We start from the raw sequence: 13390 nt of genomic DNA on the forward strand, positions 1-13390 counted from the left end.
GCAGTGGCAGTGGCTTGGGGGAGGGCAGGGAGAAAGAAAGAAAAAGGGCAGGCAGGTAAGACAAAAGGAAAGAAGAGAAACAGAAAAAAAAGAAAGGGAGGCAGAGAGAAAGAAAGGGAAGGGAGAGAAGAAGGAAAAGTTGGGGGAGGGAATGAGGTCTGGAGGCATACAGGCTAAAAGAAGGGAAGAAAGATTGGATGCACAGTCAGAAGAAGAAAGTGCAACCAGAGACTCATGAAATCACCAGACAAGGTAAGAAAAATTATTTTATTTTAAAATTTAGTGATCAAAATGTGTCTGAATTTATATCTGCTGTCTATATTTTACACTAAGGTCCCCTTTTACTAAACCACAATAGAGGTTTTTAGCACAGGGAGCCTTTGAGCGTCGAGAGCAGCGCTGGGCATTCAGCGCAGCTCCCTGTACTAAAACTGCTATCGTGGTTTAGTAAAAAGGGAGGGGGGTATATTTGTCTATTTTTGTATGGTTGTTATTGAGGTGATAGTGCATAGAGTCATCTGCTTTGACCTCTTTGAAAAACCCTGGAATAAGAATGATAATTAACATTTTCTATGTGTACAGTGTGCTTTGTGTTTTTTTTAAATTTTATTGTTGGTAGATCATTTTGACTTGGTCATTTTAAAAGTAGCTCGCAAGCCCAAAAAGTATGGGCACCCCTGGCTTACAGGAATGGGGCAGGACCAAGGACAGCGAAAAAAAAACTCATGTGGACGGGACAGAGAAATTGAGTTCCTGCAGGGACGGGGACAAGTTTGTCTCCGTGTCATTCTCTATTTCAGAGCATAAGATCAGATCAGATCAGGTTGGGATGCAGATAGCAGTTGAGGAAACTCTCTCCTTTATAGGCAAGAAAACAGCACAGGCTAAGAAACTTCTAGCACCATGGATCAGGGTTAAAAAAAGACACACTAAACACAGTTGTTCACAGAAACCATGCTCTATTACAAGTAGAGGTTAGAGACGACAACAACAGGAAATAGGAAAATAATGAGCTATAGCCCTCAGCATAAATTAACATGTGTTAAATACTATTTATTTTTTGTACCACTTATATTAGGTACTCAAGCATTTTCCCCTTTCTAAGAACATAAGAATTGCCATACTGGGACAGAACGACGATCCATTAAGCCCAGTATCCTGTTTCCAACAGTGGCCAACCCAGGTCCCATGTACCTAGTTAGATCCCAATAGTAATACAGATTTTATGCTGTTTATCCTAGGAATAAGCAGTGGATTTCCCCAAGCCATCTCAATAATGGCCTATGGACTTCTCTTTTAGGAAATTATCCAAACCTTTTTTAAACCCTGCTAAGAGAACTGATTTCACCACATTCTTCGGCAATGAATTCCAGAGTTTAATTACATGTTGTGTGAAGAAATATTTTCTCCTGTTTTGTTTTAAATCTACTATGAGTAGCTTTATTGCATAGTCCCCCCCTAGTCCTTATATTTTGGAAAGAGTAAACAAGCGATTCACACCTACTCTTTCCACTCCCCTCAGTATTTTATAGACCTCTATCATATCACCCCTGAGTCTTCTCTTCTCCAAGCTGAAGAGCCCTAGCTGCTTTAGCCTTTCCTCATAGAAAGGCTGTCCCATCTCTTTTATCATTTTCCTTGCCCTTCCCTGAACCTTTTCTAATTCTGCTATATCTTTTTTGAGATACGGTGACCAAAATTTCACACAGTATTCGAGGTGCGGCTGTACCATAGAGCGATATAAGGGCATTATAACATCTTCATCTTTGTTTTCCATTTCTTTCCTGATAATTTCGAACATTCCATTTGCTTTCTTAGCCGCCGCCACACATTGAGCTGATGGTTTCAACGTATCCTCAATGATGACACCTAGATCCTGTCTGGCCTACAAGATCCTACATGGCATCCTTCCTGCCGTTATCCCTCTATCCTGGAACTCCCCAACCCCTACTTCCTCCAGATCCTCCCAAATTTTTAAACTATCCTTCCCTTCCATAAAAGGTATTTCCCATGTAGGCAAACTTGGGTCATCCCTCCCCTTTAGAATCACTGAGATCTGGAATAACCTCACCTCCCCTCTCCGAACCTCAAGCTCCCTCCAACTCTTCCGCAAACACCTAAAAACCTGGCTATTCTCAAAACTGTAACACTTCCCCCCTCTTAGGCCTCTCACCTTCCCCCTTTACACCTAACTCTTTAATCTCTCCACTGTAGTTCCTCTCTCATCTTTCTTCCTGTAAACCATGCCGAGCTCCGCATTTGTGGAGATGGTGCGGTATATAAACCCAAGGTTTAGTTTAGTTTAGTTTAGATCCTTTTACTGGGCAGTAACTCCTAACATAGAATCCCTGTATCAAGTAACTATAGTTTGGCTTGTTCTTTCCCACATGCATCACTTTGAAGTTGCTCACATTAATGGCCTCTTTTACAAAGCCGCCTTAGCGGCTGCTCTGCACTAATGGCCCCGAAGCCCATAGAGATTTAAAGGGCTTCGGGGCCGTTGCCACACGGCTTTGTAAAAGAGGCAGTAAATGTTATCTACAATTGTGATGCCCAGTCTCCCAAGGCCCTCTTACAATTTTTCACAAACCTCTTGTGATTTAACAACTTTGAACAACTTTGTGTCATCAGTAAATTTACCCCTTCCCCCTTTTATGAAGCTGCGTTAGTAATTTTTATCATCGGCTGGGATGGTAAAAGATCCAACGCTCATAGAATTCCTATGAGCATCAGAACTTTTACCACCAGAGCCGGCGATATAAAATACTAACATGGCTTCATAAAAAGGGTAAGGGAGGGGTTAATTATCTCACTAGTTATTCCCATTTCTAGATCATTGATAAATATGTTAAAAAGCAGCAGATCCAGCACAGACCACTTGGGAACCCACTATTGAGAATATTGACCATTTAAACCTACTCTCTGTTTTTTTGTCTTTCAACCAGTTCTTAATCCATAATAGGACATTACCTCCTATCCCATTTCCTCAGAAGTCTTTCATGAGGTACTTTTTCAAATGCCTTTTGAAAAATCCAAATACACAATATCCACTGGCTCACCTTTATCCACATGTTCATTCACCCCTTCAAAGAAATGCAGTAGATTGGTGAGGCAAGATTTCCCATTATTAAATCCAGGTTGGTTTTCTCTCATTAATCCATGCTTATGTACTGTATATGTTCTGCCACTTTGTTCTTTATACTAGTTTCAACCATTTTGCCTGGCACTGACATCAGACTCATCAATCTATAATTTCATGGATCACCTCTGGAATCCTTTTTAAAATTCGGCATCACATTGGCAACCTTCCAGTCTTTCGGTACTGCACTGGATATTTTAAAAAAAATGTCAAATTACTAAAAATAGCTCTGCAAGTTCATTTTTCAATTCTATCATCAATCTGGGATGTATATCATCCAGTCCAGGTGATTTGCTACTGTTCAATTTGTCAAACTGACTCATTAAATCTTCCAGTGTTGCAGAGATTGAGTTTCTCTGTTTCATCAGCATTGAATACCATTTCTGACACCGGTATCTCCTCCATATCTTCCTCGGTGAAGTTAAAGAATTTATTTAATCTCTCCGCTATGGCCTTGTCTTCCCTGAGAGCCGCTTTTATCCCTCGGTCGTCTAATGGTCCAACTGATTCTCTTCCAGGCTTCTTGCTTTTAATATACCTAAAAGGGTTTTACTGTGTGTTTTTGCTTCCAGCACAATCTTCTTTTGAAGGTCTCTCTTTGCCTTCCTTATTAGTATATTGCATTTAATCTGACATTCCTTGTGTTGTTTATAATTATTTTGAGTCAGATCCTTCTTCCACTTTCTGAAGGGATTTTCTTTTAGCTCTAATAGCTTCTTTCACCTCACTTGTTAACCACGCCAGTTGCGATTTGGTCTTCCTTCCTCCTTTTTTAATACATGGAATATATCTAGTCTGGGCTTCCAGGATGGTAAGTTTGAATAAAATCCACACCTGATGTATATTTTTGACCTTTGCAGCTGCACCTCTATGCTTCTTTTTTACCATTCATCTCATGTTATCATAGTCACCTTTTTTAAAGTTAAGTGATGTTGTACTGGATTTCCTGTGCAAACTTATTCCAGGGATTATGTCAAATTTGATCATGTTATAATCACTGTTATCAAGTGGCACCAGACCATTACTTCACATACCAATTCATGCACTCCGCTAAGAATTAGGTCTAGAATTATTTCACCTCTTGTCGCTTCCTCAACCAGCTGCTCCATAAAGGAGTCCTTGATTTCACAAGGAACCCTAGCATGCCCTGATGTTACATTTACTCAGTCAATATCGGGGTAATTCAAATCACCGATTACCACTACATAAGCCAGTTTGATAGCCTCCCTAATTTCTGATAACACTTCAGCATCTATCCGTTCATCCTGGATGGCAGTACACTCCTATTACTATCATTATCTCCTTTACACATGGAATTTCTACCCATAGGGATTCCAAGGTGTATTTCTGCTCCTGTAGAATTTTCAGTCCATTCGATTGAAGGCCCTTCTTAACATATAATGCTATGCCTCCACCAATTCGATCCACCCTATCACTGCGGTATAGTTTGTACCCCAGTACATCTGTGCCCCATATCACCACAATACCCCCTGTATTATAATAGTAGAGTCTGACTTCAAATCTTTTATAGCTCTTCTTTCTGCTATAGATATATTTGAAAATGCAGATCTCCTCATCTGTTCCAATTTTTGTAAATCCAGCAATATCAATTTCTTAAAATGGGATCCATTGGAACGGGAAGAGACCAAATCGATTTATTGAATTATCTAAAATTTCTACTGGATGAGTTTGGATATTATCATATTTGTAGTACTTCGGAAATATATTGAAAAGAAACAGGTTTACTGGAATCATGACTAGAAAAATGTTTTTATCCTAAAAAGATCTTTAAAAAAGCAAGAAAGAGGACTTTTTAAAAACCCCTATATGGAATTGTTACAACAAAAGGAACATCAAAATACAACTGAAGTTATCCCTTGCATATTAAAACAAATTAAATCATTTGGGATGATTTCAAAATTTTTAAGAAACATTTTTTTCTCTGTTAAAAATCTTGCTATGCATAGAATCTATGAGATCTGTAATGGCTTTTTCAAGAAACAGAAATTTATATGATATTTTATGTCACATATCCAAAGAAGATTTTCAGAAATCTGTGGAGTAGTATTGGGCAACCATCAATATTGCGGCCATTGCTCGGTTTGTGGAGTGATGGATTCAACCACTTTTTTTTAGCATCTTGGCTGAAGCAAAACATATTTTCTTAAATACAACACTTCTTGTCAATCAAGTAATGTGATTTACGTCATAAGCTGTCCAAGTAAATTGTGTTATGTGGGTCAAACATCGAGGAATCTAGCCACCCAATTAATTGAACATAGAAGTTGCTTAAATATAAAAAAGATGTTGGCTCCTCTTGTAGCCCATTGTGTAGATAGAAGTCATCAGTTTTCTATGTTGAGGTGTATTATTATTGATGTGACACCAAACTCCCTGTGTCAGGGTGATGTGAGAATATTGCTATGCCAGAAAGAACAACAATGGATTTTTCGTTTAGATATGCTATTTTCACTCGGTTTGAAAGCAGCAATGGAGTGGCAGACTTTTTTCTAAGGTAGTTGTGGGAAGAAGATGGTAATATGAGAATTAGACGATGGCTATAAAATAACAGAAGATTAACCTGTGTCTTTAAATGACCCACAGATAAGACATCGCATAATGATGACATCATAAGGTAGTGCTGTTAAATATTGGCTTTTTTGTCATAGCCACAGCCATTTTGAAACATACCGATGAACCGTGTGAAGAGTGAGATAAGATTTTTAATCCCTTGGTTCAGCTATCGAGAAGTTGAAAAGTTGAGAAGGGAAGCTGAGAAGTTTTTTTGGGAAGAGAAGAAAGTTTTTTTATGTTGAATTTTGTGATTAAGATAAGTGACATCTTCACTTACAAACTGATATATGATTCACCTGTTATGACACTTTGAAAGATTCGATTAATGAATTTTTAAAATGAAGTAAAATTTTGTGGACACTGCATGGATTAACAGTATGAATAAGTTATATAATTAAAGGTGAGCATTTGCAGTGTGAGTGGAGGTTTGTTTGTTTTTTTGCAAAGACCAATGATGAGAAGAGCTCTAAAAGATTGGTTTAAACTACAGGGGCTATATTATTGAGATCTGTTTTTTTCTCCACTTTATATATGAATGAGATGGCTGTGTGCATGTCCATATGTTTTTACATGTACGGTGTTCCCCTGTGAATTTGCAGTTCGCTAATCAGTAATTTGCGGTATGCTCCGACCGCCTCTTCCTGTACTAAAGTCAGGCTACACCAATCAGGAGCTACATGTCAAAGCAGCTCCTGATTGGTGTAGCCTGACTTTAGTAATAGGAAGAGGCGGTCGGAGTATACCGTGAATGATTTTCTGCACCTGCCGGCGCCACAGCTGCCCTCTCCTGCCTTTTGACAGACGCAAAACCGCATTTGCGGTTTTTTAAAATTTGCGATAGTTCCTGGAATGGAACCCCTGTGAATTTCAGGGGAGTACTGTATTTGTACTTGTTTTTATGATTACATTTTTATATTCCATTAATACAATTTATTATTATTTTCTATATTTTAGTGTTATTTACATGCATTTTGCTTTTATGCAATACTTTATGGTTTTAATATGTTCTTTTACATGTTGCTGTTCTCCAACAGTGTCCCCTGAAGAAGGCGTCTTCTAAATGCCGAAACTGGGACCCTTGTTGGGACCTTTTTGTTTCAAATAAAGACTTTATTATTGGTTGAATAAATATCCTCCTTGCCTTTTCTTGTTGTTCTGTGTTGTATGTCCCTGAAATAATATTACTTCTTAAGCAGTACATTGTTTGGTTGTACATTTGATATTGAAGACATCTGCATCCAAACCTATATAGTGCCTGGGCTGATCCAATTCACCGTTCCTGCTGAACTGCATAGAACTTCAGTGCACTAAACCTCTGTCAAGACAACAGTTAGTTGTGCCTAGAATTATATCATTGATAGGCTAGTGCAGCATGTTCCAGAAAAAGTCCTTTTTAAATTTGACCCCAGTGTTTCACTAGTACAATGTACTCCACAACCAGACTTCAAAGCCTAATTAGAAATGCATGAAACAGATGGCCATATTGCACCTGCAACTGAACCAACTGATTGGCATCAGTAATATGGTTATAGCAGAGCTGCCAAGTTACTCACTCCAAGAGGGAGATTTTTATGGCCAGTCCTGGTTTTAAAATTACATTCCAAAGTAGTGTAGTATTTGTAGTCCATGATTTTATCCATCGAAATCAGTTCTGCAGGTCCCATAATGCACCAGGATGAGGCTGACAGAAATCCAGGACCGGCCAAAAAAAGTCTCCCTCCTGGAATGGGTAACTTGGCAGCTCTGTTATAGCTGAAAAAAGTGATTATAATTGTACATTTTGCATATTTGATTGCTTGTAAACTGCATTACGTTGAACTTTGATTTTAAGGAAGGTGGTATATAAGTATAATATAGCATAACATAAAACAAGCCAAAACTGGAAGATATACAAACTGCCTAATATTTGCTTGTTTTTCACTTTTTGCATGTATGTGATGCATTCCTGTAATGTAAGTTAGGTGAGAACAACAGTCTCACAACCACATTCTGGACCCCGTGGGGAGTGTGTGGCACAGTGGTTGGATCTACAGCCTCAGCACCCTGGGGTTGTGGGTTCAAACCCCGTGCTGCTCCTTGTGACCCTGGGCAAGTCACTTAATCCTCCATAGCCCCAGGTACGTTAGATAGATTGTGAGCCCACCGGGACAGAGAGGGAAAATGCTTGAGTACCTGATTGTAAAAACCGCTTAGATAATCTTGATAGGCGGTATATAAAATCCGAATAAACTTGAAACTTGAAAAGATGGTTCAAATCACCATTTGGAGTTTCCATAGCACCAGAGGTATTCAGTGGAAGCAAGCAGCATGATTTGATGGCTGGGATCTGTGGCATTGAGTCAATAGCAGATGACATTCTCATAATTGGCTGTGGTGATTCTGTTGAGGAAATAGAGCATGACCACCATAACAAGCTCTTAGCCTTGATGGATCGCTGCAAGTAAGTAAAGCCACAGCTTAGTGTGAAGGAAGTCTGCTTCCATGAACATATCCTGTTTTTGCAGGGCCTAAAAGCAGACCTGAGGATTAAAGCCACACAGGATAGGCCATTATCTGTAGATGTAAACTCAGTACAGCACTTCATTAGGTTTGTAATTTACCTAAGGGCTAGATTCTCAAAACTTCATGCAGCCTTAAGAACATAAAGAAATGCCTGCACTGGATCAGACCTGGGATCCATCCAGTCCGGTGATCCGCACACGCGGAGGCTCAGCCAGGCATACCCCGGCGAATACCTTAGTCACCTGTATCCCTCAATACTCAATACCTGTATCCCTGTGTCCTGCAAGAAGATGTGCATCCAATTTTTCCTTAAATCCTAGAATGGTGGTTACCTCCACCACCTCTTCTGGGAGAGAATTCCAGGCGTTCACCACTCGCTGTGCGAAGCAGAACTTTCTGACATTTGTCCTGGCCGTGTCCCCTCTCAGCTTCAGTCCATGACCTCTTGTCCGAGTCACATTTGACAATGTGAATAACGTTGTTACTTGCTCATCATCCTTTCCCCCTGCTGGTGAGTGAGCTTGCTCCATTTTATCGATTCCTTTTAGTATTTTAAAAGTCTCTTATCAGATCCCCTCTCAGTCTTCTCTTCTCGAGGGTGAATAATCCCAATTTTCTGAGGCAATCATTGTAGCTCAAGTTCTCCATACCTTTTACTAGCTTTGTCGCTCGCCTCTGCACCCTCTCCAGCAGTGTTATATCCTTCTTCAGGTATGGAAACCAGTGTTGGACACAGTATTCCAAGTGTGGTCTGACCATTGCTTTATAAAGCGGCATTATGACCTCCTTCGATCTACTCGTGATTCCCTTCTTTATCATGCCTAACATCCTGTTTGCTTTCTTTGCCGCCGCTGCACATTGAGCCGACGGCTTCAGGGCCCTGTCTATCAGCACCCCCAGGTCCTTTTCTTGTTCGCCCTTCCCCAATGTTATACCTAACAGTTTATACTCATGCTCCTTGTTTTTCCTGCCCAGGTGCCTTATTGTAGCAATTTCAAAAAAGCGAGTCATTCCCAAAAAACCACGTGTGCAGTTGAGGTTGGCGGAGAGTAGCAAAGGATCACTACATTTACATGAGATGAGTCGCTGGTGATAATGATCAGCACATGCATAGAATACACCACGAAACAGGCATATATCTGAGCAGGTGCCGGGAAAAGCAATGCCGTAAGCAGTGCGTCAATCATAGGTGTGCCAGAGCTATTGGATGAAGGGAAGGGGAGATGCAATGTCGACTTCAAACAAGTGCGCCTAAAGCATACCTTTTCTCCCCCCCCCAAACTGCTATATAATTCATGTAAATCTTGTAATTTGTTTTTATTGTAATATGTAATTTTATCATGAACCACAGCCAGAAACACATAAGACACGGCTATAATACACACGCTCAAGAAGCATGCTTTTGTCCAACCCCCCCTCAAAAAAAGACTAAAATTTATGTGAAAAATGTAAATTTTTTTTCTCATGAGCCACAGTCAAAACACATGCCAGAGATGTGCTTTTCACAATACTGGCACCCTCGGACCAGTTGCTGATTTTTGGTCACCAAAGCTGATGCAGCGCTTGGAGAATCCACTCAGCGATGATGAAAAATCGACTGGAGTGTTCATTTAAATATTGAACCCATTTGCATGGCAGAATTGGAGACTGCTAGGAAGCTCGGAAAAGGCCATAGTAAGCTGTTTTGATAATCCACCGCTAAAATACATGCACGCCAAACTGGTTAGAACCAGTTTAGTGACTGCGTTGAAGGCAATCTTAAGTTTTGAGAATCTGGCCCTTAGTGAAATTCATGCTATATCTGAGCCCTTAAAAAGACTTCTGGATAAGGATGCAGTACTCACTTTCAAAGTATGACAAGGCAATGCGGATAATAAAGTGCTCAGTCACTGCTACCTCTGTTCTCGGGTACTATGATGTCACCAAACCTGTTGCAATACTGAGCACTCCAGCAAAAGTGGGCTTGGCTGCTGCTTAATACATGAGGGTCAGCTAGTGGCTTTTGTATCCAGGGTGCTTATCCCAGGTAAGCACAATTATGCACAAATTGTAAAAGAATGTCTCGGTATTGTGTTTGCCTGCCAGCGCTTTTCATCGTCACCTCCATGGCTTGGATATAATTTTTTTTTTAAACTCACTCCATTAATGAAAACCGCTGTGCACCAAAGAAATTTAAACCAGTGAATGAAAAAGCCTCAGAACATAGGAGAGGTAAACCCACACTCTATCACCCAAGCATCATAGGCAAAAAAAAAAAACACCTTTCACTTGTGGTTTATTGTAGCAAAGTAAGCACTTTACAGAAAAATAGCCAATGAAAACTATCCAAGAAGATTTCAATGTGGATAACCACTACTTACAGCAAAGCATACTGAAAAATAGTGGGCTGACGATCTTTTTATGGCCAAAGTACCACTGCTTCTGGGCCTCAAATGAAATCCGGCTATCTGCTCGGTGATCTCTCCCTTTGCGTACTGCCACTGCGCACTGACCACAAGACTCTGTTAACAGTCTTTAAAAAGCACCCCACGCAGGCGACTTCAGACCATGTTGTCAATGTTGCAACATTACAACCTCAATGGACATGTCTGGGGGGGTCCAGACGGCTTTTCAAAACCTGCCACTTTGTTCGGGTTTTGTAAAGCTTTCAACGAGCAGCAACATCGGGATGGCATCTGCGGATGCAACGCGGTAACATCACACGCGTGGGAGTGACATCATCGCATCACACCAGCACATGGGCAGATGCCCTCCCGACAAGCAAACAGGTTGAGGGGGGCGAAACGTGGCATGACTCAGGCGGAACAGGGCAGGGCCAAGCAGAACTGGGCTGGCCTGGGGGTGGGGCCATGGGTCGGGGTTTTCATTACGGAAAATCTAGTAACCCTAGGTATGGCAAGGCCCAGAACAGTGTGACATTAGATGCACCCTGAACTTTGGGCACTGCCTGTTGGATTAGTCCAGAGCAGCAAAGAAAATGAAGAGCCAGAAGGGAGTCTAGCCCCACAGGTTGTAGAAGAGGAGGGAAAAAAAAAGCACTAACAGGGATCCCTGTACAGTCCTTAACTTCTGCTGTTGTCTAGAAAGTAGACAGTGCATGGGAGATGAATGAAGTGGGGAGAGTTTATGGTGGAGTGAACACCCTATGGTACTTCCTCGTAGAAAGTACCATCTACTACTACCTCCACTGCTTCTATTATTTCTAAAGCGCTACCAGACATAGGCAATGCTGTACAGAGTCATGAAGAAGATAGTTCCTGTTCGAAGGAGCCTACAATCTAAGCATCCATGAAGGGGAAGGTTCAGTGCTGTGGTATTGTTACTGTCCCAGATTCCCTGGGAAATGGGCCACTCTTATTCCAAACCCCACCCCCTGAAATCTCCCACAATTCCTGGAAAGAGGGGCTTACATAACCTTAGCTCTGAAAGGAACAGAGATTGCACTCACCACATTGAAAACATTGGGGGAGGCTCCACGCTGCAGCAAGGTCTTCACGATAGGCAGATGTCCCATGAAGGAAGCCACATGCAGAGGAGTTAGGCCAGACTGCAGGACACAAAGATCAGGTTATCTAGCTAGTAATCACTTATCTCACCAGGTTCAGCAGATTTCGCCTACAATATTGCTCTCAAGTGTAAGGACAAGTTGAATCAATCTTATGCATTAATCCTCCCCAAGAAATTTTATCTCCTACACAGATGTAAGATTTCAGGCCTTGAGTGCCGCATACAGGTTAGGTATTTCAGCTATCCCTAAAGAATATGTATGAGATAAATCTGCACGGATACTACCTCCACTGTATGCAAATCTGTCTCATGCATATTCATTATATCTTACTCAAAAAAAGCTGTATAGAAAATATTTTCATTCATTTAACAAATCTTTATGCATAATCATTACACCGTGCTCTATAAATAATTCAAATATCCATTTAACATTATTTATAAATACTTATATGTAAAACTAAAGTTCCCTTCCTAATTATAATGACTAAGATAAATGTCCTGTGAAAGTTCTTTTCTTATAGTATTTCAAACCACAATCTTCTTCTTTGTATCTCCTTGAATTCAAATATCTTGTTTGCTGTGAAATGTTGTAATTGAATGTTGGCTACCTTGTTCATCTTAGTCATTATAATTAGGAAGGGAACTCTAGTTTTACATATAAGTATTTATAAATAATGTCAAACTTCTTATGCTCCCGTTCCTACACCATCAACACAAATGACACCATGTCCATTCCTTGGACTCCATCTTGCGGTGTCCCTCAAGGATCACCCCTTTCCCCTATTCTCTTTAACATCTACATGTCCTCCCTGAAACTCTTTCAACTATCCCCCCTGGAAACAATCTACACTTATGCAGATGACATCCTTGTCCTCCTTGAGACTGACCAGAACCTCACCAACCTCCACGATAACATTACAGCTTGCATAATGAGACTCCGTGCCTGGTCCCTCTCGGTACAGATGAAACTAAACGAATATAAAACAAAACTACTCTGGCTCGGCCCAAAATTCGAACACCTGCCCACACTTTTCACACTACCCACAGGCGATACACTACAGCTCGAGTTCTCATGCAAGGTCCTTGGTATCACTATCGATTCCTCTCTCTCCCTCAATGACCACCTCAATTCCTTGGCAAAATCATGCTTTTTCAGCCTTCACATGCTGAGGAAAGCTAGATCCTACTTCAGCCAACAACACTTTGCCATCCTTGTCCAATCCATCATCCTCTCCATACTAGATTACTGCAACGCCATCTACTTAAATCTATCAAAAAAAGTATTCTAAGACTCCAGCTAATCCAGAATACTGCAGCCAAACTGATCTTCTCAAAACGCAAGTCTGACCATGCCTCCCCACTCCTTGCCAAACTTCATTGGCTCCCAATAATCTCCAGAATCCATTTCAAATGTTCCTGCCTGGCTTTCAAGATCATTCACGGAATCCTGCCTCCTCTTATCCCACTGTCTTTCAATTCCTCCAGTCCCGACTCCTCCAGAACTGCCCAAAGGCTTAAACTAGCCTTCCCCTCTCCACGCGGCATCCACTATTCAGGCAAACTGGGAAAATCCCTTCTCTTCAAAACCACAGGTCTTTGGAACGACCTCACCACCCCGCTGCGGAACCTGAGCTCCCTTCAGTTATTCCGCAAAAAACTGAAAACCTG

The 13390-nt window shown here is 40.9% G+C and overlaps 1 protein-coding gene across 10 annotated transcripts in view; it reads right to left on the reverse strand.

The window, feature by feature from the left end:
- ANK1 (ankyrin 1) overlaps positions 1-13390 on the reverse strand; it is a 355025-nt gene that overhangs the window by 220774 nt on the left and 120861 nt on the right. For all 10 annotated transcript variants that reach the window (XM_033948942.1, XM_033948947.1, XM_033948950.1 and 7 more), the window contains one exon: positions 11664-11762. In XM_033948942.1, coding sequence (XP_033804833.1) covers positions 11664-11762 — 99 coding nt within the window. The remainder of the gene's footprint in view (positions 1-11663; positions 11763-13390) is intronic.

Source organism: Geotrypetes seraphini, chromosome 6, assembly GCF_902459505.1.
Source record: "Geotrypetes seraphini chromosome 6, aGeoSer1.1, whole genome shotgun sequence".
In the NCBI taxonomy this organism is placed as follows: domain Eukaryota; kingdom Metazoa; phylum Chordata; class Amphibia; order Gymnophiona; family Dermophiidae; genus Geotrypetes; species Geotrypetes seraphini.